General features: G+C 38.4%; 1 protein-coding gene across 1 annotated transcript; it reads left to right on the top strand.

Annotated features, from left to right (window-relative positions):
• Positions 1 to 18,717: 18,717 nt before the first annotated feature.
• Positions 18,718 to 22,422, top strand: LOC124134257 (ras-related protein Rap-1b-like). The gene is made up of 3 exons (XM_046498983.2): positions 18,718 to 19,122; positions 20,524 to 20,697; positions 21,288 to 22,422. Exons 1-3 carry the CDS (start codon positions 18,981 to 18,983, stop codon positions 21,653 to 21,655), a joined length of 684 nt encoding a protein of 227 aa, XP_046354939.1. The 5' UTR covers positions 18,718 to 18,980; the 3' UTR covers positions 21,656 to 22,422.
• The last annotated feature ends 246 nt before the right edge of the window (positions 22,423 to 22,668 follow it).

Below are 22,668 nucleotides of genomic sequence, written 5' to 3'. Positions count from 1 at the left end.
TGGTCTTTGTGCTATAGGCTAAATTGTACAGCCGACTGTGCTATAGCTATGGGCTAGAATTATGGGTACTCTGCAGTATAACATCTATTTTATATGTAATGCAGTGTTAGTGTTATGAATTTAGTGTCTCATCGGCCTGAAAGACGGACATTGCGTGTAAATTATTGCACTTATATAGCGACATGTGGGTGCGAGTTTTCTGTGACTGAGGCTGTTTGTACTAATGCTGATCTTATCGTGCTAGCACACTGCGATACCATGCCGCAGTTTAACATAAACATCCCTTATAGACACAGTATACTGACTCCAAGCCCACATGTCCTTGTTTAAGCCCCTTAATGCCGAGCGTCAGGCATGGTGAGAACACGTACCATATTTTAACGTCTTTTGGTATGACGCAGTCGGTGATAGAACCCCGACCTTCTGGTCTCCTGCTCTCCGCTCTACCACTAGCCGAGGGGGGCGTGCATAGAAACTACAGAAGAATGGAAGATAACATACAGCCTATTTTGGCTAGATGAGAGAGAGAGAGAGATTCTTTATTTTCTGGGTTTCTGTCGATCTAAACAGTTTCCCCTTGGATATGATTGAAAACACGAAAGATACATCATTCATTGATCTTCATGGGCGGTCGGGTAGCACAGTGGTTAAAGCGTTCGCTCGTCACGCCGACGGCCCGGGTTCGATTCCTGACATGGGTACAATGTGTGAAGCCAATTTCTGGTTTCCCCCGCCGTGATATTGCGGGAATATTGCTAAAAGCGGCGTTAAACCATACTCACCCACCTACTCATTTATCTTCGGCATCGCATGAAAACAAAAAGCGGATTAGGGGAAGTGTGAAGTATAGTTGCTCTCGACAAGTTAGTCAGCAGAGCAGTTTGCTATCATAGTTATCATCCAATACAACCCATCGAGGCGTAGACATTGGGATCTACGCAGGTGCACCAAGGACCTATACGGTACCGATTAGTACCACATGCTATTGCCGCTGTCTGTTAAAATGCTCAGCTTGCTGAGTTGATAGTTCATCTGCTAGAAGGGTGAGCTTGTCATGTTCATTGCTCATACTAAGAATACGTACCACTTTATGGATAACAACTTCTAGTTTATTGCATATTGCGACTATCAGTAGACTATTTTAATTAGGATACAATCAGCTTGCCACAACTGTTTTATCCTTTTCCTTACTGAACATCTAGCTTCATTACCGGAACAGACGGTTTATTCACAAAAATCACACAAAGTGATATAGTGAACATACAGCTATTGACATTTTCTATATACATATACGTTTGTTGCCCGTGTGCTTCATTACCTGTGTGTTATTTGTTATTCTTACTGTACACCCAATTATCTGTATGCTACTTGTTATCTATTACCTGTTGTTGTCAATATTACTCTACTGCTTACTACAACACGCCATGCACATAAACCTCTCATCACTTGGTTGGCACTCCAGCTTGACAACGGTGTAAGAATCTTCATAGAAACGCCGCTATATGCAACAAACCAGAAGTTGTTCTTCATAAAGTTGTACGTTTTTCTAACTGACTCATAAACTTCTAAACTGAGAATCAGACAGTCGTTGCTCATACTAATACAGCGTTAAACTCATCTTTGTACACAACATAGAGTGTGAGTTGAATTCAGTTGAATAAATATTTTGTGGACGTACTCTTCTTCATCTTCTCAAACTGTTTTCTTTCATGAAACAGCCATAAAAGCTAAACCAACGTCCCCGCCAGCATCCTGTACATAAAACTACATCCATGTATGATGTCGACCAGCGTGGTTTCAGAGTTTGATCGAGAAATAAGCCATTTCGTATATTATACTGTGACGAAGTATCAGATACCTGTTTAAAACATAGTTCAACATTTCCAAAAAACGATCAGTTGTCACACCAGAAGAATATCTCAACTGGACGAATACGGATATTCTTTAATCTTAAGAGTTAACAACCTTCCAATACATTTGTGGTGGTGTTTAATGTGACAAGGAAGCACCGCAACTCCCCATGTTTTATATGAATAACTTTTTACTATATCATCTTTATATCATTTTTGTATAAATTCTGTGATAATTCGTCTCTCATAATTCTATTGAATGGTTCTGTACATTTTATCTATGTCAGGTTGTATAAAGCTGTTTTATGTATGTACAGGAGTGAGACGTTAATAAACTATTGTCTGTCAGTGTGTCTGTGACCTGCGCTAAAAGGAGTTTGTGTGTTTTTATAGGTTTAGTAGTTTAGGATTTATTGGCAGCTATTTTGTTGTACTTTTATTTTTAAATGCGGTCAGGTAAGCTTGTTTTGATTAGATATATGCCTGGTACTTTAAAGGTTTGTAAGTCATTTCGGGGGTTTAGTACCGTTGCTAATGTAATTTGATTGATGCAATTTGGTGTGGATTGGAGTGTTGTTCTGTGTTGCTGGTAATGTGTGCAATATAAATTTAGTATTACGTGTTGAGGCGTTTCTTTTAAGTTGCAGTGGGGGCATTTACCGGTTTGGTGGGGTTTTTTTTAATTTGGTGTAGGTGGGACTTTAACTTAGTTTGGCCTGTTTGTAGTTTAGTTATTACTCTGTCAATTGTTTTGGCTTTATGATGGATGTTTGGTTTTTTGAGTGGCTTTTGTAGCAGGTGTTTTAGTTTGCAATCAGATTTCTGATAGTTATTTTGCAACTTTGGGAAGATTTTCTCCTTAGTGATACTTTTATTTTCGGTTTTTTATATTGGTAGGTTTGATGCTTACTTCTAATTTTAGCGCTGATTTGGCTGCTTTGTCTGCGTCCGTTGCCAAACACTCCAACGTGGGCAGGGATCCAAACTATGTCTATGTCTTTACCTAGTTTACGTAGATCAGTGGCGCTTTTAATTATCTGTTGTATTAGTTTGGGGCGCTTTTTTGTGTTTTTGTTTTTTTATGGCGTGGAGCCCAATTAATGAGTCTGAAAGGATTAGGGATTTTTGGTGTCTATTTATTTGATCGCTGTGCATGGCTGTTACAATCCCCATTAATTCGGCTGTGAAAATTGATTGATTATTTGGGAGCCTATATGATTGTGTTTCTTGTTGGGGTTTGTTGATATGGATGCCGAATCCTGCGCGTTTTGAGCCCGGGTCAAAGGGCCCGTGTGTGTAAATGTGACATCAATTTGGCCATTTTTCGTGAATGTATGCTAGGGTGATGGATTTAGTGGTATTTGGATCAGTTTCTTTATTTAGTCCGGTGGAGAATCATTCGTTGATTCATTTGAGACATAATATAACATAATTCCAAGTGATGGCAATAAGTGGTTATTTTTAACAGCCTGGCAATTGAACTGTTTAAAGTGCGCAAGTGCACAGGTGTCACAACTGGAACGTTTGCTGGGCCTTGAGGGTTCCCCCGAGGGGGGATATATGACGCCTTTTATCCCAGAATAACGCTGGTGGGTTTAATCTTCAAGATTGGAATGTGCCATTCAAAAATGTGGAAGACGTATTGTTTCGAAATCTTGGCCTTGTGAATTTGAGAATTCATTGTGCGTTAATTGCTTGGTAACCCGGGAGGCAATCCATTAATTAAGCAATGGTGCTAATGAATGAATATGTTGCATTATAACAAGCAGTCGTGGCACTTTTCAAAAGCCAATTAAACCTTTTCATCTTAAAAAGAAAGGGCGGCTTTACTTTGTGCGGCTTTTCCGTTCTTGTTTGACAGTTTCATAATTAAATTGGAAAGGATGTGTCAAATATCCGTTTCTTTTGTTTATTGTCGACAGCACGTCACACACAAACACATCCTTCGGTTTTTTTCTCTTAACATCAACAACGTTACCACGACGCGCAATTTAACATATCTATTTCGACAAATTGACACCATATTATTTGGAAGCCGGAGTTTTTCTGCATACATTGCACCATGGTGAACTGCAATTTCATCTGTGGTTTTAACCCAAATGACATCCATAGGTATTGGTTTGTTGGCCAAACATGCTGAAACGGTCCCCCTCCCGTCCTCCAACTTCTGAAAACACCCATAACAAACAATGACCTTATATATACATTGATAAGACCAACAAAAAGTAGGATGCTGACTTCGAGTGGCGATAGTCCTATGTACCACATCGATATCAATATATACAGGTGGTCACAATTGCGAAAGACGGTGACATTATTTTTGTAATTAACAGCTCAGTGTTAATTTATCATACCAGCTGCAGTGGCTGTGCCATAACAATCCCTTTGGACAACTGTGGTATATATAATATAACTGCAGAATTATTGTCAAAATCCCAAACACATTATTGTTGAAAGACACACAGAGAAGTGAATATTGTCACACAAACACTCCATACTTTGATTCACATTACAAAGGGCAACTGTGGTCTCTGCTCCCATGCATTGTTCTGCTAATTACCCGAGGCCATGTGACCACACGGGTCACAAACAATAGAATAACGTCCCCGGGGTAGACAGGCAATTATTGGCTGAAGATCGTAACTTGCATGTGTCTGCGCGAGCCAGACTTACATTGCTGTTTGAGACTGGGACTGACCACATGCGTCAGCAAATACCATCTTTCTACGGGCATGTACGAGGGATATTTATACGATGACAAATTGTAGCTCCCCAGGTAAGACTTTATATAGCAGATGAATTTAGAATTTCGTGGATTAGTGGTCAACGAATTTCGTTTCGATTCCGACTTCGATAGTTAATGTTATTTTGATGTGCCCCCTGTTCATTGATTGTTGAGACACTGGCTTATGAGACACTATATACAATATAAACAAAATATATACATAATTTATGTGAGAGGGGGGAAATTTAGCTACGAAGTCAGAAGACTCACAGGAAACAATAACAAACTCCTCGATTCAACAACGAAAGAAAAAGAAAGGATAGTTAGAGAGAGAGAGAGGTAATTTAATAATCATGGCGACGACTGTCGTCTCTTAAACATTTTAAAAAGCGGCTGCGGCAAGCAATTTTTGTAAATCGTTTGAATTCATTAAGTAAATAAATTTCTCTTCTTCGCATATCACATTAAACTTTCGGTTGTTTTCTTCAGCTGCACAATATAAATCATGCCGTAAATCTTCATAAAAACTGCATTGTAGTAAAAAATGACATTCATCTTCCACCAAATCACAATTGCAATACATGTATTTACATAACCTCTCCGAGAGTGGTATAGGAGGCTTGGAATATCTGCCTGTCTCAACAAACAAAGGTAAAATTCCACATCTAAACTTGGCTAAAATACGGCGGTGGTCTCTTTGCAAAATATTTAAAACATAGAAATCAACAGAAGGTGTACACTTATATTTCCTGTAGGTACGTAACTTATTTCCATTCACATTACCCGTATCATTCCAAAGCGAAGTGTGCCAATTAACTACGTCATCTTGAAATAAAACGTTTTTAATATACCAAACACAGTGTTTAACAACCCATCTGATTTCCTGTAAGTGAGTACAATTATACTGGTTCGAAAGGTTCATTATTTTCTATCCCAAGAATGGAAAACATCCAGACAATCGGTGAATATTATTAGGCAGGCGCTCTTGCTGCATAGATTTAAGTCTGAAAAGATATCTGAAACATTCTATTTTCTGAGTAACCAAAACTGAGCACCAGCCCATATCCCCTCTACTTGCAAGAACAGGAGCATATTTATTTAAACCAAGAAACATCCTGGCAGCCTTATTTTGCACAACCTCAACTTCTTTAACACTATGTAAGCCCCATATACTGGCACCATAAAACAAAACTGCTTCAAAGTAGTGATGACGTTTTGATGCCTCTCGAGTGATGTCAGTGTCACTGATGTGTGATAGATCACCTAATCCATTACAGTTCATTAATAAAGTGGTCCTGAAAAGACTCTGATTAGAAGGATGTTTATTTTGAAAAGGGCTAGACGCACAGTCTTTGTTTGATATGTACTGATATTAAAATGTCCAATGGATTGGGCAAAATTTGTCCAACATAGAACGCCGTTCCATAAACATTTATGCAGACATTTGACAATAGCATTGAAATAAATAACGTGCATATAAAGTGTGACACTTCCATGGAGATAGTAACAGTAATAATTTGTCGAATTACATGAACTAAATCTGTATACCTGTAATCTGATGGAGGTCAGAAATGCTAAAACAAGAAATGTACAAGACTTGATGTATATGAGTAAAAGTTGTAGAGAATATAATGTCAATCAAATCTCTTCATGGACATACTGTATCGTCTGGATCGAGAACTGACGGCATTATTATTAGGATATTCGAGAAAGAAGTGATAGACGTTTTCACATTGATTTCCACAAAGACATGTTCGGATAAACTGACTTTAAATAAATCTGTATGGAGGGAACTACAGGAATATCTTTTACGGGTTTGTAGTATTTTTGCTCAAGGAGTAACAAGGAGGTGAATGTAGTTCTGGTTTAACACTACATCTAAAAATATGACAAAAAGAATCTTCAAAAAGAATTCACATACTTTTTTCCTATGTTTACTCTGACGTGATGTTTTAATTAGTTTTACATACTTAATCACCACATACTGCTTATTACTACCTCAGGGGTAAAACATATCGGTGCTCATATTTCTTATAATTATAGAGGTATTACCCTGACTCCTGTCTTAAGTGAACTGGTGCAGAGATTAAGGGTATTAAATCTCGTCGATGAAGATCTAATTACGCGATACACTATTTTAATCAGAATCCAACTAGCTTGTCACAACTGTTTAATCCTTTTAATCCTCATCCTTACTGTACATCTGGCTTCATTACCTATGTGCTTCATTACCAGTGTGCTTCATTACCCGTCTGCTTCATTACCTGTGTGCTTCATTACCCGTGTGCTTCATTACCTGTGTGCATAATTAACCGTGTGCTTCATTACCTGTGTGCTATTTGTTATTCTAACTGTACATTTGGCTTCACCCAATGAACTGAATGCTACTTTCATCTATTACCTGGTGTTGTTAATGTTAATCTGCTGCTTATCACGACATGACATGCATACTTGGTTGTTGTCACTCCAGCTTTATATTGGTATAAGAATCTACATCGAAACGCCGCTATATGCAAAAAACTAGAACTTGTCATTCATGAAGTTGTACGTTTTCTTAATCACTCACCAACTTCTAGAATGCCAATCAAACAATTGGTACGAATTATAATACAAGTATTTTGAAGCATAAACTATAGTTGAGTCCCTTTTATATTACTGCAATCTGACATCATTCACTATCACATATGCTGATAATATGTGTTGTAATTCATTGAATTGTGATTAAGATATGAATTAAGTTTAATTGTTAATTGTTTTGTGAACACAGCTCAGTTGTCGTCTGATTGCAGACACAATTTATGGATAACAACTTCTTTATTTACTGTGAAGGCGACGTTTCGGTATAGATCCTTATACCGTTGTTAAGCAAGGCTGAATAATAAACATGCTACAGAATAAACATAGTAGGTGGAGGATTAACAACAATTGCATACATGAGGGAGATTAGCATGAGTAGGTTAAATAATGACAACAAAAGGATAATACTGTAACAACATGATGGACAGAGAACACGTGGTGAGGACTGTAACAACATGATGGACAGAGAACACGTGATGGGGACTGTAACAGCATGATGGACAGAGAACACGTGATGAGGACTGTAACAACATGATGGACAGAGAACACGTGATGAGGACTGTAACAACATGATGGACAGAGAACACGTGATGGGGACTGTAACAACATGATGGACAGGGAACACGTGATGGGGATTGTAACAACATGATGGACAGAGAACACGTGATGGGGACTGTAACAGCATGATGGACAGAGAACACGTGATGAGGACTGTAACAACATGATGCACAGGGGCGCGTGATGAGCTGTGTAACAACATGATGGACAGAGAACACGTGATGAGGACTGTAACAACATGATGGACAGAGAACACGTGATGAGGACTGTAACAACATGATGGACAGAGAACACGTGATGGGGATTGTAACAACATGATGGACAGAGAACACGTGATGAGGATGTAACAACATGATGGACAGAGAACACCTGATGGGGACCGTAACAACATGATGAACAGAGAACACGTGATGAGGACTGTAACAACATGATGGACAGAGAACACGTGATGGGGACTGTAACAACATGATGGACAGGGAACGCGTGATGAGGACTGTAACAACATGATGGACAGAGAACACGTGATGAGGATGTAACAACATGATGGACAGAGAACACGTGATGGGGACCGTAACAACATGATGGACAGAGAACACGTGATGAGGACTGTAACAACATGATGGACAGAGAACACGTGATGGGGACTGTAACAACATGATGGACAGAGAACACGTGATGAGGACTGTAACAACATGATGGACAGAGAACACGTGATGAGGACTGTAACAACATGATGGACAGAGAACACGTGATGAGGATGTAACAACATGATGGACAGAGAACACGTGATGGGGACCGTAACAACATGATGGACAGAGAACACGTGATGAGGACTGTAACAACATGATGGACAGAGAACACGTGATGGGGACTGTAACAGCATGATGGACAGAGAACACGCGATGAGGATGTAACAACATGATGGACAGAACACGTGATGGGGACTGTAACAACATGATGGACAGAGAACACATGGTGAGGAATGTAACAACATGATGGAAAGAGAACACGTGATGGGGACTGTAACAACATGATGGACAGAGAACACATGGTGAGGAATGTAAGAACATGATGGACAGAGAACACGTGATGAGCTGTGTAAGAACATGATGGACAGAGAACACGTGATGAGGACTGTAACAACATGATTGACACATCATAAGGAAGCCAATTAAACAGGATAGGTATACATAGGTCGAGTGATTATTGCTGGACAATGAGTAGTATTCAGTTAAAACAGACTATAGCCAACACACTATTGTGCCCTAATGACAAATCCTTTCAGTCGACTGGCAAAGTGGGAATCAACATTCTCAAATGGATATGTGTGATCTGATAGGAAAAGTATTAATTAAGTCTTTGATATGCATTTAGAAGTTGGAAGAACATGGATACATGACACTTGTTATGGACAGCAACTTATTTTATTCTTTGTCTCGACGTTTCAGAGCTGCTCATTCTCCTTCTTGAAGGAACAAAAAGTGTCATCTATTCATAAAGGGTAAAGTTTAAAAAAATAATAGTTGAGCTGTACCTTTGCTTTACATGGCAGATCAGAGAAAATTATCACACCACATCGAAACAGCGCTGCGCAGCACGTCGACATAAAAAACATGTTTCAGTGATGTTTCCAATAGCAACCCAGAAAAAAAGCAGCCCGTTGACTTCCTTAAAGAAGCGATTTTTTGCTGCTTGCTGTTACTTTTATTTTTAAATCTCGTCTCCGATAAAACTCATGATTGTTAATGCTTTCTTCATACGAATTTTCCTAGCCACCGTAAAGTACAACTCACTGTTATTCAACACATACTATAAGCATTCAATAAAACGAATGTGAATTAGAAACACAACGCTATGACGTGCTGCGATGTAGAAACTCCCGCTTCGGTCTTGATAACGTGAATAACAAACGTCATTGTTCTAATATTGGCTAGCGAGAAGAAGGTAGTGCACTTAACACCACGATGGTCAGGTGGTCCGGTTACATGGTTACTGGCACAAGTTAACCGTCAACAGACAGAGCTGCGTTCATACAAGTTTCGTACCACATTTGGGGATAAAGTGGCACTGAGAACTGTTGACACATTTCGTCAGAGGCAACACACAGACAGATGATGTATCACTAGACATCCGCTGGGGATATACAAATATGCAATCGTTTTGTATGATGGAGGAGCCATGAAACTATATTTTGCGTGTAACGATGAATATATTGAATATCACCTCCTATAAGTCTGCTTTGGTTATGAACGAGGAAGTACAAATCACTCACCAAAGAAATAGTATCTGCATCGTACCAATCAAAAATGCAATCCCAGCATGTCAACTCAAAACTAGTGTACTTCAACATTCAGCTATTTATACCTACCAGTCGGTGTCACCTCGCAGATCATTGATGAAATAATATATATCTAATTATCTATTTTTTATATGTGTGTAATCTACCATAATTCTTTACTATAAGGAAAACATAATTCCTTCACCAATGGGGCATTTGCCACTAAACGTGGCGACCACATCTATCTTCAAATGTTCAAGACAAAAATTAAACAAAATATCATCAGAAATTTAATGAGAAAACCGAAAAGCTGAGTTCCTCACAGAAAAATTATATGTGACATTAGGGGATATGATATTTAGGCAAGAAGTAGACATCCCCATTGGCACCCGTTTTTCTCTCCTTCTTGCTGATTTGTGTCTTTATACATACGTCAGAACTTCTCGGATTGGCAAAATCAAAAAGTGAGTCTTACTCGTGGCCTCATGTATATGAGTTAAACGTATTTTTATTCAATCGTACAATCGCTTCCTCTGCCGCTTTTATACAGCTTCTAGATAGTCTTATGTCAAATATTAAATATCATTTCGAAGAGCTGATGTATCCTTGCCACTCACAGCTGTTCTAAGTGGCCTCGGTTAAGGTTTTTGACACCTCCCCTCAATCAAAATCGTTTAGATATATCAAGTCCATCGGCTGAAAACACTTCGAAGCGAATACCCTTCTTGTGAATATCTTAAATTAAACAGCCGGCAACAGTTGGCATACGTCCAGATCGCTTCTATCTTAATCGATTTCATCGTCAAACTGAACTGAGTAAACTAATTGTTTCAATTTGGCAACAGACACGTAACACAGTTTATGATTTCACCTCTTGTTATAGAAGTATTAAGTATTGTGCCTTCTTCAATCTTTACATCATGTACAAATTCTATATCAAAGTAATTATTTCCCGAAATTTAATTTAAAGTTTTCAAAAGGCTGAATAAGTATTCACTATTCGGGAGGTTTTTCATCGCCAGATCGTCTTTGCTTAAGAAGTTTCCAAACTGAACGAGGATAATTCTTTCAACATTATATAATTTGTCTTGAAGTTTTTTAGTGCAGTTTAATAAAATGTGAATACAGGTTTAATTACTTTTACTTGCCTTAACCATTGGAATGTTAGGCTACTTTCAAAATATCTTTTGGGCTCAAAGAATTTTCCATACTGTTTACATTTGACGCTGTCTTCAATTGAGTCAAATCTTTATCCAAATGTTCAGGTAGTGTCTGAATGTCCTCGAGCACATTTGAGTTGTTCAAACTCGATGTTGGTAATATTCTTGTAGATTGTTGCGGGCTCTCGTCGTTCTGTTTCATGTTGTCTGTCAGTATTACTTTTCTCCTGGTTGCGAGGTAATTTCCAGTGGCCAGACCTCTAGGCTCCCGCCTGTGCGGTCGGTGACGACATGACAGTGCTTGTTAACACCGTGATTAACCAAACACCTCTATTTATATCCATAATCAGCCAAGTACCTATTATTATAGCCCTCAACAAACACGTTTATCAATAGCTATAATGAAGCAGTACTGTGTTCAAGAGTAGTATGTGATGCATACGTTTATTTAAGCTTATTTTATTAAGCTGTAAATACTGCTCCCTGTTACATAATTACATTGGCGTGGACATCAAAAAGTTAAGGTCAAGCAGAAACAATTCACATTATCTATCTACCAAAACTACAGTTATATTCACAGAAGACTATTACATATTTACACCTAATTTACAATTCTGCCACTATCTTCTTTGAATTCACAGATAGACATAAGCATGTTTGGATATATCTGGTTAATCCTGTTACCATACAAAATTGTTCTCAAATAAAAACTCTCTTTTTTAATAGTACATAGAGCTTCTAATGGTATGATAAATACGACAGATAAAGAAGACGTGAAGTGGAGACTTCAAGTATGGCATGCTGCACCATTTGAAATGTGTCTTTCAACTCTTTTACAATAAAGATCACTGCATCCAATATGTTAAACGATCATGGACACCGAAAATCGTACATAAATATAGAGACAAACTTGTGCAATATAACTTAAATAAACTGAAATTGCGAAAGCAAAGATACTGACTGCAAGAAGGTAATGTGCTAGGTCAAACCCCGCTTTTTTCTCAATTTGATATGAATCAATCTGACACGTCGGCTTTCAAATAGTATCAATGACAATTTCTCGGGAACAAGTCAGGTATAAATTGACATAAAGCCTCTAGTTGGTCTCTTGTACCAGAAATATTTTATGAGAGGCAGATAGTAACGGAAAGAATAGGAACAAACTTCGAGCTATTGTTAGCTTGGGAAACAGAAACAAAAAAGCACCAACAGGAAGCGCCCTCTCAATCGATTAACATTTTGTAAATGATACCATGATAAAGATGGTAATGATAAGATGTAGCATTAAGTTGGCCATTTAATGTATGTATGGTACGGACAAGCAGCACGGGATTGCACGGATTGCATGAGGTTTAGTTGGGGGGCGGAGGGCCACACAGCGCCTGAAGACATACTGCTGGTATGAGTGATGAGACGATTATTTCTAGATTTATATGATTTTAGGCATATTTTTATTCAATGAATTGGATTGGTAAACAAGCCAAGACGGCTTATGTTAACACCTCTCCAGTACAAGTTATATTCATGAAGGCAATACACATGATGGTAAACTCAATACTTTTAACAAAAGCCAGATTTCAGTGGTCATGAACAACAATTTAGTGTCATTAGTAGAAGATTAGTATATATTCGGAATTTATAGTCTCAGGTTAGTTGAAACCTTTTGGAGTGAATATGTATCATACTGATTTCAAGATATCTAAATTACAAGGTGTTTTTTGGGGGGTAAAAATTGCATTAACATTCAATATTGTGTTAAGATCAATTCCCTCAGTGTAGACGAATGGGATTAAAATGAACATAACAAAAACATAGGTGTAATCAGTGAGAAGTTTCAAAAGTGCCTAATGCCTTCATGTTGAAAGAAGGTGAGTAAACCTATAGTGTACATTCAGAATTTTTAAGGCGACACATGACAGCATCTGAAGCAAAACATTGAGAGTATAAATATAAAATACAACATTCTATATGAATACTTAGTAGCTGAAAATGTTTAACAATATGTTACATGACCATAGTCCCGCTTGGGATAGCATTAATATAGCGGTGTTGATGTCTATTATCGATATTCCAATGATAATTAATGTCACAATATTTGTCACAATATAATATGGTGATGAACCGATTTGCCAAAGCAATTACACATATCTGACTGACGACCCGTGAAGATCCGGGTTACAATAGGTCTTCAGCAACCCACGTTGCCATAAAAGGCGTCTATGCTTGTCGTAAGATGCGACTAACGGGTTCGGGTGGACAGGCTAGCTGAGTTGGTTAATGCATGTCTTCGTATCCCAATTGTGTGAATCGATGCTCATGATGTCAATCACTGGAATGTCTGGTCTTGACTCGATAATTTACAGACGTCGTCATGTAGCTGGAATATTGCTGAGTGCGGCGTAATATAACAAACCATCAACAACAGTTCCACTGACATCGGTTAGCTGTGAGAATGACAGCACACCTACAATGTCTCATTAAGGTGTACAATAGCTACTGGGCATATTGTTATGATAATTAATTCAGAAAGTCAATGCATTCAGATCAGATAATTAGTTTCAGTTGATCTGCCAATTTCATCAGCTACCTCAAGTATGAGGCTGTCTGTGTTTTTACCTACATGTTCAGGGATTCCATACATTCTTACGTTATTTCTTCCACTATACTGTCATGTTTCATTAAAGTCGTGCGACTTGCTGGCTTATGTGAGGTCCGAGACTTTCTTCTCGAGAGTCTAGTTTTCCTTTATGTACTTATTTTATCAACTTACTTACTTACTTACTTAGGAGATTTAACGTGCGCTTTCCGACTGATGCGTATTTCGCACACGGGCCCGGCCAGGCCATTTAATGTGTTTCCGAAAGGGGCGAAAGTGGTTTTTATCAAACAGTGGATTCAGTTTTGTATCAAACTTTTCAGATACACTGGATTCTATCTTGTGCATTTCATCCCTATCATCCCTATGCATTTAATCATGTACATGAGAAAACTGTTCACCTATTATCATCAAATAACAGTTAGACACTAATTGAACACAGTTCACCCTCAGAAGAGGGTTCGCTCTAATGACACAGACTTTACCAAGCGATTAAGTGATCTGTGTCTCTTAATCCCCTATAATCCACTATAACAACATTTGGGGTGAGGGCACAGTGAGGTTAAACCACTTTTTCTTCCACCTACTATATATATTCTGTCCCATTGGCTTCAACCTATGTGTTCTCGGTCCATCGTGTTGTGACAGTATTATCCTTCTGTTGTCATCACTTACTCATGTTATCCCACTCATGTATGCAATTGTTGTTACTGTTAATCCTCTACTGTTAATCCTCCACCTACTATATATATTCTGTACAATGACCCTCATGTCGTCTTGCTTGACAACGGTAAAAGGATCTACACCGACACGTCGCTTTTTACAGTATTAAAGAAGTTGTTATCCATAAAATTGTGACAGTGGGCTGACAAATGGGGCTTCTCCCTTAACTCAGAAAAAACAACAGGAATAGTATTCAAACACAAAAACATGAAACCCGCCTCCCCAATCCTCCAGCTAAACAATCAAACAATCAAATTTCAAAAACAAACCAAATTCTTAGGACTTATTTTCGATGAACATCTCACCTGGGATGCTCACATCCAAAACCTAACAACTAAATGCAGTAAAGACCTAAACACCCTAAGATGCCTAACTGGTTCTAACTAGGGAGCATCCAAAGATACCCTCCTCTCTCTCTACATATCACTAATTAGATCAAAACTAGACTACGGCTGCGTCATATACAACACCCTAAACAACTCTCTATCTAAAAAACTTGACTCAATACAATATCAGGCTCTCAAACTAATTACACGCACCCAACATGGCACCTCCTACACCTCACTTCAGGCCTTAACAGGAGAAATGCCACTAAGTCTACGCAGGGAACAGCTAAGCTTAAATTTCTGGGCCGCGTCCCAATCAAACCCTCTCATCCAAAACTTAATAAACCAAAACATCAGCCCCAAAAACCAAGCTCTAGCTCGTAAACACCCCTTACTTACCCCAATATCCCAAAGAATAACAAACTACCTAAATGAACACCAAATTAAAAATCTTAAACAAAACTGCAAACAATCAAATATCTTCACCCCTAAACTTAAAATACCCAAAATAGACACAACACTAGCTAGCCAAATAAATAAACAAACCGACCCAAACATAGCTAAAACTACCACACTAGCATACATACACGAAAATTGGCCAAATTGGTGTCACATTTACACGGACGGATCCTCAGATCCGACCTCCAAACACACAGGTTTCGGAGTCCATACCACACAACCAACTAAAACCACACAATCCTTCCGACTCCCAAACAACCAATCAATATTCACGGCAGAACTAATGGGCATGGCCTCAGCCCTCCATAATCAAGAATCCAAAAACCACAAAAAAATCCTAATACTTACCGACTCCCTAAGTGGACTGCAAGCCCTCCAAAACAAAAATACCAAAAACCGACCTAAATTAATAAATCAAATACTTAAAAGCTCCAACGACCTAACTAAGGCAGGCAAACAAATAACCTTCTTGTGGATACCCGCCCACGTAGGAATATACGGTAATGAAAACGCCGATAAAGCAGCTAAACTATCCCTCAAAATCCCAGAAATAAGCTTAAACTTACCCATCTCAAAATCAGAAATTAAAAGTGTAAACAAGCAAAAAATCACCAAAAAATGGCATAACCTATATCTAAACTCAAATAGCCAAATCAAAAAAGTGCTCAGCAAACCACTAACCAAACCAAAAATTCTCCATCCATCCAAAAAAATCGACAGAGTAATCACTAAACTCCAAACAGGACACACCAACCTAAATAACCACCTAAAAAAATTTAAAAAACACACTACAGGTAACTGCCCACATTGCAAACAACCAGAAACCCCAGAACACGCACTCATCCACTGCACACACTACCTAACACATCGAACCGCATTACAAACCACCCTCAATCTAAACAAGGCTCTAACTCTAGAAGCAATACTAAACCCACAAAATAAACTAGAAAACTTCAAGGCCTTAGGCGTATTCTTAATCAAAACGGAACTAATAAAACGCATCTAAAAACACAATAACTCACCAAATCAAAATCACATAAACAAACAAACATCCACCATACCCAGCTCCCTTAGTTCTCCTCCCCAATCCCATCGGCATCTATTCCAAATCTCAAAATTCCTAAATTCTATATAAGCAACCCCTAAAACCTCCCTCTTGGGTTGCACAGACCACCTTCGTCCCTTTCGGAAACACATTAAATGGCCTGGCCGGGCCCGTGTGCGAAATACGCATCAGTCGGAAAGCGCACGTTAAATCTCCAAAGTAAGTAAGTATAAAATTGTGTCTACCTAATCTGCTACCTCCTATTGTGGTTGACATCATGAGGATCCTACACATTACTTCTTTTCATGTCTTAACTATTGCAGTCTTCGTAATAATACGTACTACTGCATTAAAAGGATACTTTACTTGAAAGGATTTGGTAAACAGGCCTAAATGGCTAGTTCAAATACCGTCCTGTTACATTGGTACATTTGTTGTGTAGACATCAAACTTTAAGGTTAAGAAGCAATACAAATAATATAAAAAGGCCACTTATGTTACCAAAACTACAGTGATATTCATATCAACTTAACATGTAGTCATACTCAATGTACAAATCCTCAACTATTTTCCATAAAATTATGTCAGATATAACTGTGTTGTGGCTGGCATCTCTTGTTAAATTATCCCACTGTTTTCAGATCAAACCCTTTATGTAGAAGTACATGGTGCTTCTAATGTTACAACAAGTAGGGCAAGTGAAGAAGAAGTGAAGTGGAGTCTACAAATATAAACTGAACTGACATTCTGCCATGTTTGAAATGTCATTTATCTTTAAGACTCCAATTCCTAAACCAGCGTGAACAATGTGACAATATCGAGTACTGTAGTTTAGGTCAAATAGGTATGCAATTTTCAGAAGTATTCAATGGCTTTAAAAATGGACATTACCTGTATTCATTATCATATGGAAATCCTGAAACAAGGCTGAAGTGGTTGCTTATATAGTAATTTTGAAATTTTGAGATTTGGAATGAATGCCAAGAGTAGGTGGAGGACGAACTAAGGGAGCTGTGTGTGTTGGGTGGTTGTTAGATTAGGTAGTTTTGGTTTTAATATTTTATTTGGGTTTAAATGCGACTAATTAGTCCTGTTTTAATTAGGTATATGCCTAAGGCTTTGAATTTCTGTAAGACCATCCATTGCCATTTATATTACTGTGACCTATCAGTGCAAATTACCACAATTACCATACGTTTGGCCATTGGCTATTACCAATTAGTCATAATGTAAGCCCTGGCTTCCAGTTGTCCATTGATTTCACCTATCAGCGTAACTGTTGGCTTCCCTTGTTAAGTTTCCAACTTTGTAATCTTCTTGCTTCTGTTGTTCTTACAGGAACAATTATATGTTCTCTGCTTCGTGAAAATTACGAGTATTCATCTGATGAAGGAGTAAGCATATACTCCGAAACGTTGTGATCCTCATAATAAAGAAGTTGATATCCATAAACTCTCTTCCTTCCTTCCAATATTTCTATTTTCTTATATTGATATGATTTCATTTTTATCCTTGGCTGCTCTATTTATATACGTTCGAGTAGCTGCCCATCTCTCAGAAATAGAGATAGTTTGGCCTTCGCTATTGCATCTCTTGGCTTTAGGAGATCTATGACAGATAGCGGATCTCACTTCAATTCTTGTTTTAATAAAGCAGTGTCAACTTTGGGAGTTTTTAAAGTGCAGGGTGGGTGTAACCCTTTGTAGTGAATTTCTGGAGGCTGATTGTCATCACAATCGTGACTTCGATAGCGGATCTAACTGCAATTCTTGTTTTAACCTATTATAAACTATTATATTTATAAATTCTTTGTTTATATTAATCTAAACTTAACACCTAATAATACCTTCTTCTCAGGAGATCTACATTGTTCTATGCCTTTACTTGGGGTATGGCGGTGTTGTTTTAACATTTTATCGTCAGAGAGATGAGATGCCTCATGATCAGTATGAAAGCACCGGTTTACTTCGTAAGCACCCCTGTCTAATTCAATGGCCTGTCCTTATGAGGAACTGTGGTCCAGTGATCACAGGAAGTAGGTGATTTAGATTTGATTAACCTTACAAACGTTCTACTTTCATTGATTTTTAGTGACCCATTCATAACATTTTCATCGGAGTCTGTTTGGGTGGGTAATATAACCTTTTTTCTGATTACAACTTTTTGAATTTGAATTCAATATGTCCTCCTTCCAACAAAATGAAATAATACTTGTTTTGATTTTTATCAATTACAGTTCCTCACGCAAGGATTGCGGACACTATTGAGCATGAGAAGAGACCATCTTACAAGTAACAAAAACGACTTCAATTTGGACCTGTATAACAATTACTTAGTATCAAATGTTATTTTGTCATAAAAGTCACGCGTGTTCTTGAAGAGAAAACATCCTTCTTACAACATCAATCATATCTTTAAAACATGTATAATCCATCCGGAGCTTATATCCTGGTAACGTCTCATGTATCGTGTTATTGTAAGACCCCACAACAATACTGGCGCTGGATCACAAGGCGCTAGTTCTATCACAGCACTTGGATCGGCCTGCCTATATATAAACCTCGGCGACGGCTCGGATGCCACAACATCTCGGTGAGCGCAGGGGAGAGGCCGCATATTCCGGGCCGCTCACGCTTCGATCAAGCACCAGAACGACTACTACTACACACATACGTCGTCCGTGATGAAGGACTGTCGCATCATCTTCCTTGGATCAGAAAAGGTTGGCAAGTCCTCACTCATTCACCAGTTCATGGAGGGTTCCTTTACAGATGACTATCGCCCTACCGTAGAGGAAAGCTATAGAAGAATGGTTCGACTCCCAGGTGAGTTGAAAAAATAACATTTCTACCCTCGAGCTCGGGACGTTTCTTTGGACACCTAAATATTGTTGTTTGTAATTATGCTTCTGTGGATATGACTACACAATGCCATTTAGAATGTGATCAAATGAAAGAAATGTCATACTTGGGATTACACTCTCTTTGTAAACTTCAACTACCTCTTGGGTCCTATCCGTGACTTTCAGAGTGAGGCACCAAATCGTCAGCAACCTTACCCACTCAGCCACCGAGGTATCCACAAAAATGAAAGTCCGACCACTGGTAGTCTAGATCACGTACTTTGTGTACCCCTCTGAGAAATATATATTAGCACGGCTTCTATGGCCGAAAGCTATGAATACACTTTCAACATTCAGTGAATCTGTGTTTGGCAAAATAGTCAGACCATTTGTATATAGATATCCATGGTGTTCATTTGTAGATACCCTGTTGGATGTCGTTAATAACAATTAAATGATAACATGCTTCAAACTTGACACAGTCAAACGATCAACACATTATTCTCATTTTTAAAAACGCTGAATAGCGCTATTCCAGACGAATATACACCGCGTGTGGGATTTTGATGTCCAGTGTATTCAAAATACTGTGAGAAATGCAAATAGATGAACTTTGCAAACTAACATAAACCTAAAAACGTTAACTGGAAAACTTGTGTTAACCTACATGTGTTTTTATTGTAGTCCTCGCAAATCTGTACTTTTTCATTTAAAGAAAACAGTATCATTTACTCTGTTATTTGGTTTATGCTCACTTTGCTACAACATAACAGGAGATTAACACAGTTGCCGTGTTTACATAAGGGTAATGACAAAAGCACTCACAGAATTTAGTGAGTGAACTCAATTCAGGTTTCTGAGTATCAATGATCATGTGAATTGTGTTCACTATATGTGTTAAATCTATGAAATCCATCATGTGAGTAAACTCGGTTCTAAATTTATGTATGTTAGTATTAAGGCACTTGCAATTGAGTCAACAAACAATCAATGGGGTAGTATTTGAATACTGGGAACGCCAGTTGCCAAATGACATGTACCCTGTTGAGATCGTCCCCGACAGTTGTGGTGGTCGTAGCATTGTACACCATGAGAAAATGAGGAGATCCCATTTGTCAGCTTAAAGAGAACAAAACCTTATTGAGCAAACGTAATGTACGGTTATCTCGTACTAAAAAATGTAGTTATGCAAAGAACTTTCTGTATGTATATAGTGGTATTAGGGTATGAATGCCAACTGTGAGTGTACAGAATGGTGACATAATTCTTGCCGATTGTCCAGTGTTCCAACACATCATTAAATATTGATATTGATGTATGTCATGAATGTCGATAAAAAGAATTCACAATAGTGTGTAACATATATCTGATGTGTATTTTTCAGATGGTAACTATGCCAATATAGAGATTCTGGACACGGCGGGGCAATCCGACTTTCCAGCAATGAGAAGGTTGAGAATCGAGCACGGGAATGCATTCGTTGTCGTCTATGCTGTGAATGACGAACTCTCCTTCCAATCTGCAATCAGCCTCTGCAGGCTCATCTTCTCCATCAAAGGTGGGCGTAGCTTGCAACATTACAATGATACACTGTGCGTATTTTGTTGTTTTTGAAGAATATCAGTACAAATACAAAATTAATTTGGCGTACAATCCAGTTGTTATTCATTGTACTATAAAAGAATTTACTATTAGCATATTATATATACTGTAAGCAAAGATGTATAAATAAACTGTATATAATGCTATATATTAAATGCTGACAGTAAATGCTAATTAGCATGTATCTATATATGGTATATGGATAAATGTGATTAATGTATCATCCCAGCGACTGAATGTGAATCAGGTTGTTTACAACACACTAATTGCTAAACCTAGTAAACTGTTACAAGTACATGTATTGATAGGTTGCCATCTGACAGTAACCATAGATCGGTCTTATATAAAAAAATCTCCTGCTGCTTTTTTCTATAATTATATTCAACATAACCCAGAATTCGAAGCTTATTAACGCTGGACGATGGGGTAAGTAAAAACCTAAAGGACGACTAAGGACCAATGCCCTAAGAACAATGAAGCCCACTCACTCAAATACAAATTAATTCTTTCATTGCCAAATACTTATGGTTCTGGTTTGTGTTGCAGGTCGAGTGAATGTCCCTGTCGTCCTAGTTGGCAACAAGTTGGATTGCGACACGACTAGGAAGGTGTCTACCGAGACCGCCACTAAACTGGCCCTGGATGAAATGGGGTGTTCCTATGTGGAGTCTAGTGCCAAGTGTAACCTCAACGTTGACTGTTTGTTTGACGTACTGCTCCTCAAGAAGGTCCAACAAGAAGAGGTTCAGGAAGGTCAACCGAGGAAAACAAGGAGGAGTCATAGTTCAAGGTCATTGTGTTCCCAGGGTAGTAGCACGCGCAAACAGTTGCAGAGGAATTACAGCGTCTGCAGCTGTGTCATGGCAACGTCAGACAAGAAGAAGAAGCATGTGCATGGGTGCAAAATCATGTGACACTCGGTACACTGAGATTTACCCTAACCCCAGGGGTGCAAGATGCATTTTATCCAATATGAGCCAGTTCGGTTCGGATAGCTGCTGACGAGACTATGTAAAGTGCTGCAAGGTAAAGACGCCGTGATGTTATGATTGATCTCCTTGATACTCCGAGATGGCTTTGAGGAAAACTGTGACATTTGTAGGAGTGGATCGATAAAGCTTGATGACATTTGTTGGCTGATGGTAACGCGACACTCAACTGTATAAAGACATTGTGCTTTTAATGTCAGATTTCAGTCTGAAGTGCTGCACTATTTAAGTGGCCCCCCTGGAATGAGTCAACTCCTGCTAACGAGAAACCTGGTGTATATACCGCTAACATGGAAGAATTTGTTGACACATACAGCGAAACCCCATCATTCCAGCGTTGACAGTGACACAGTCCAGATTAACTGAATGTGAACGGAAAATATGTTGACGTTCACAACAGGGTAGATTCCCGGACGTAAGGACCCCCGGAAAGATGGGTATTGCAAATAACAATAGCAGATATCATCTGGAAATACACCGATGGTACCCATTGGAACCGGCAAACCTTGAAGAAAGCAAGCCCCGTATTAAGTCAATCCCATGTGATATTAAGACTTTCAATACTAGAGACACAGTATTGAACATATAATTCTTTTATACATTTTCAGTGTATTTCTACGTTATCCTCTGGGCGTATAGCCCATGTTATGAAGAGACAAAGTCAGCTGATGGCATTCATCATGACACCTGTCTCACCGTTCAAAATGAAAATAATAAATTAATATGCAAAGATATTTTCTTTGTTATTACAACAATATAGAAATTGTTGCCCTGTCGAATTTACATGTATACACAACGTATGCACAAGCGACATCTCACGCTTGACAAAATACTGGTATATAATTGCTTGAGACGGTCAAACTCTGGCTAAGTTAGGTTTGCTTGGTGTTTAAGGTCATTATTTAAGCTCAAAATGTTGCCGATAAAATGAAGATCCA

The sequence above is a fragment of the Haliotis rufescens genome, unplaced genomic scaffold (genome assembly GCF_023055435.1).
Source record: "Haliotis rufescens isolate VD_foot unplaced genomic scaffold, xgHalRufe1.0.p SCAF_1, whole genome shotgun sequence".
In the NCBI taxonomy this organism is placed as follows: Eukaryota; Metazoa; Mollusca; class Gastropoda; order Lepetellida; family Haliotidae; genus Haliotis; species Haliotis rufescens.
The sequence above is the reverse complement of the archived record's forward strand: the minus strand, read 5'-3'. Positions and strand labels throughout refer to the sequence as shown.

Excerpts from the sequence above, each read along its gene's own strand:
- LOC124134257 (XM_046498983.2), top strand. The coding sequence starts at position 18,981 with ATGAAGGACTGTCGCATCATCTTCCTTGGATCAGAAAAGGTTGGCAAG. Across the intron at positions 19,123-20,523 it reads AAGAATGGTTCGACTCCCAG|ATGGTAACTATGCCAATATA; the intron begins GTGAGTTGAAAA and ends TGTATTTTTCAG. Across the intron at positions 20,698-21,287 it reads GCTCATCTTCTCCATCAAAG|GTCGAGTGAATGTCCCTGTC; the intron begins GTGGGCGTAGCT and ends TTTGTGTTGCAG.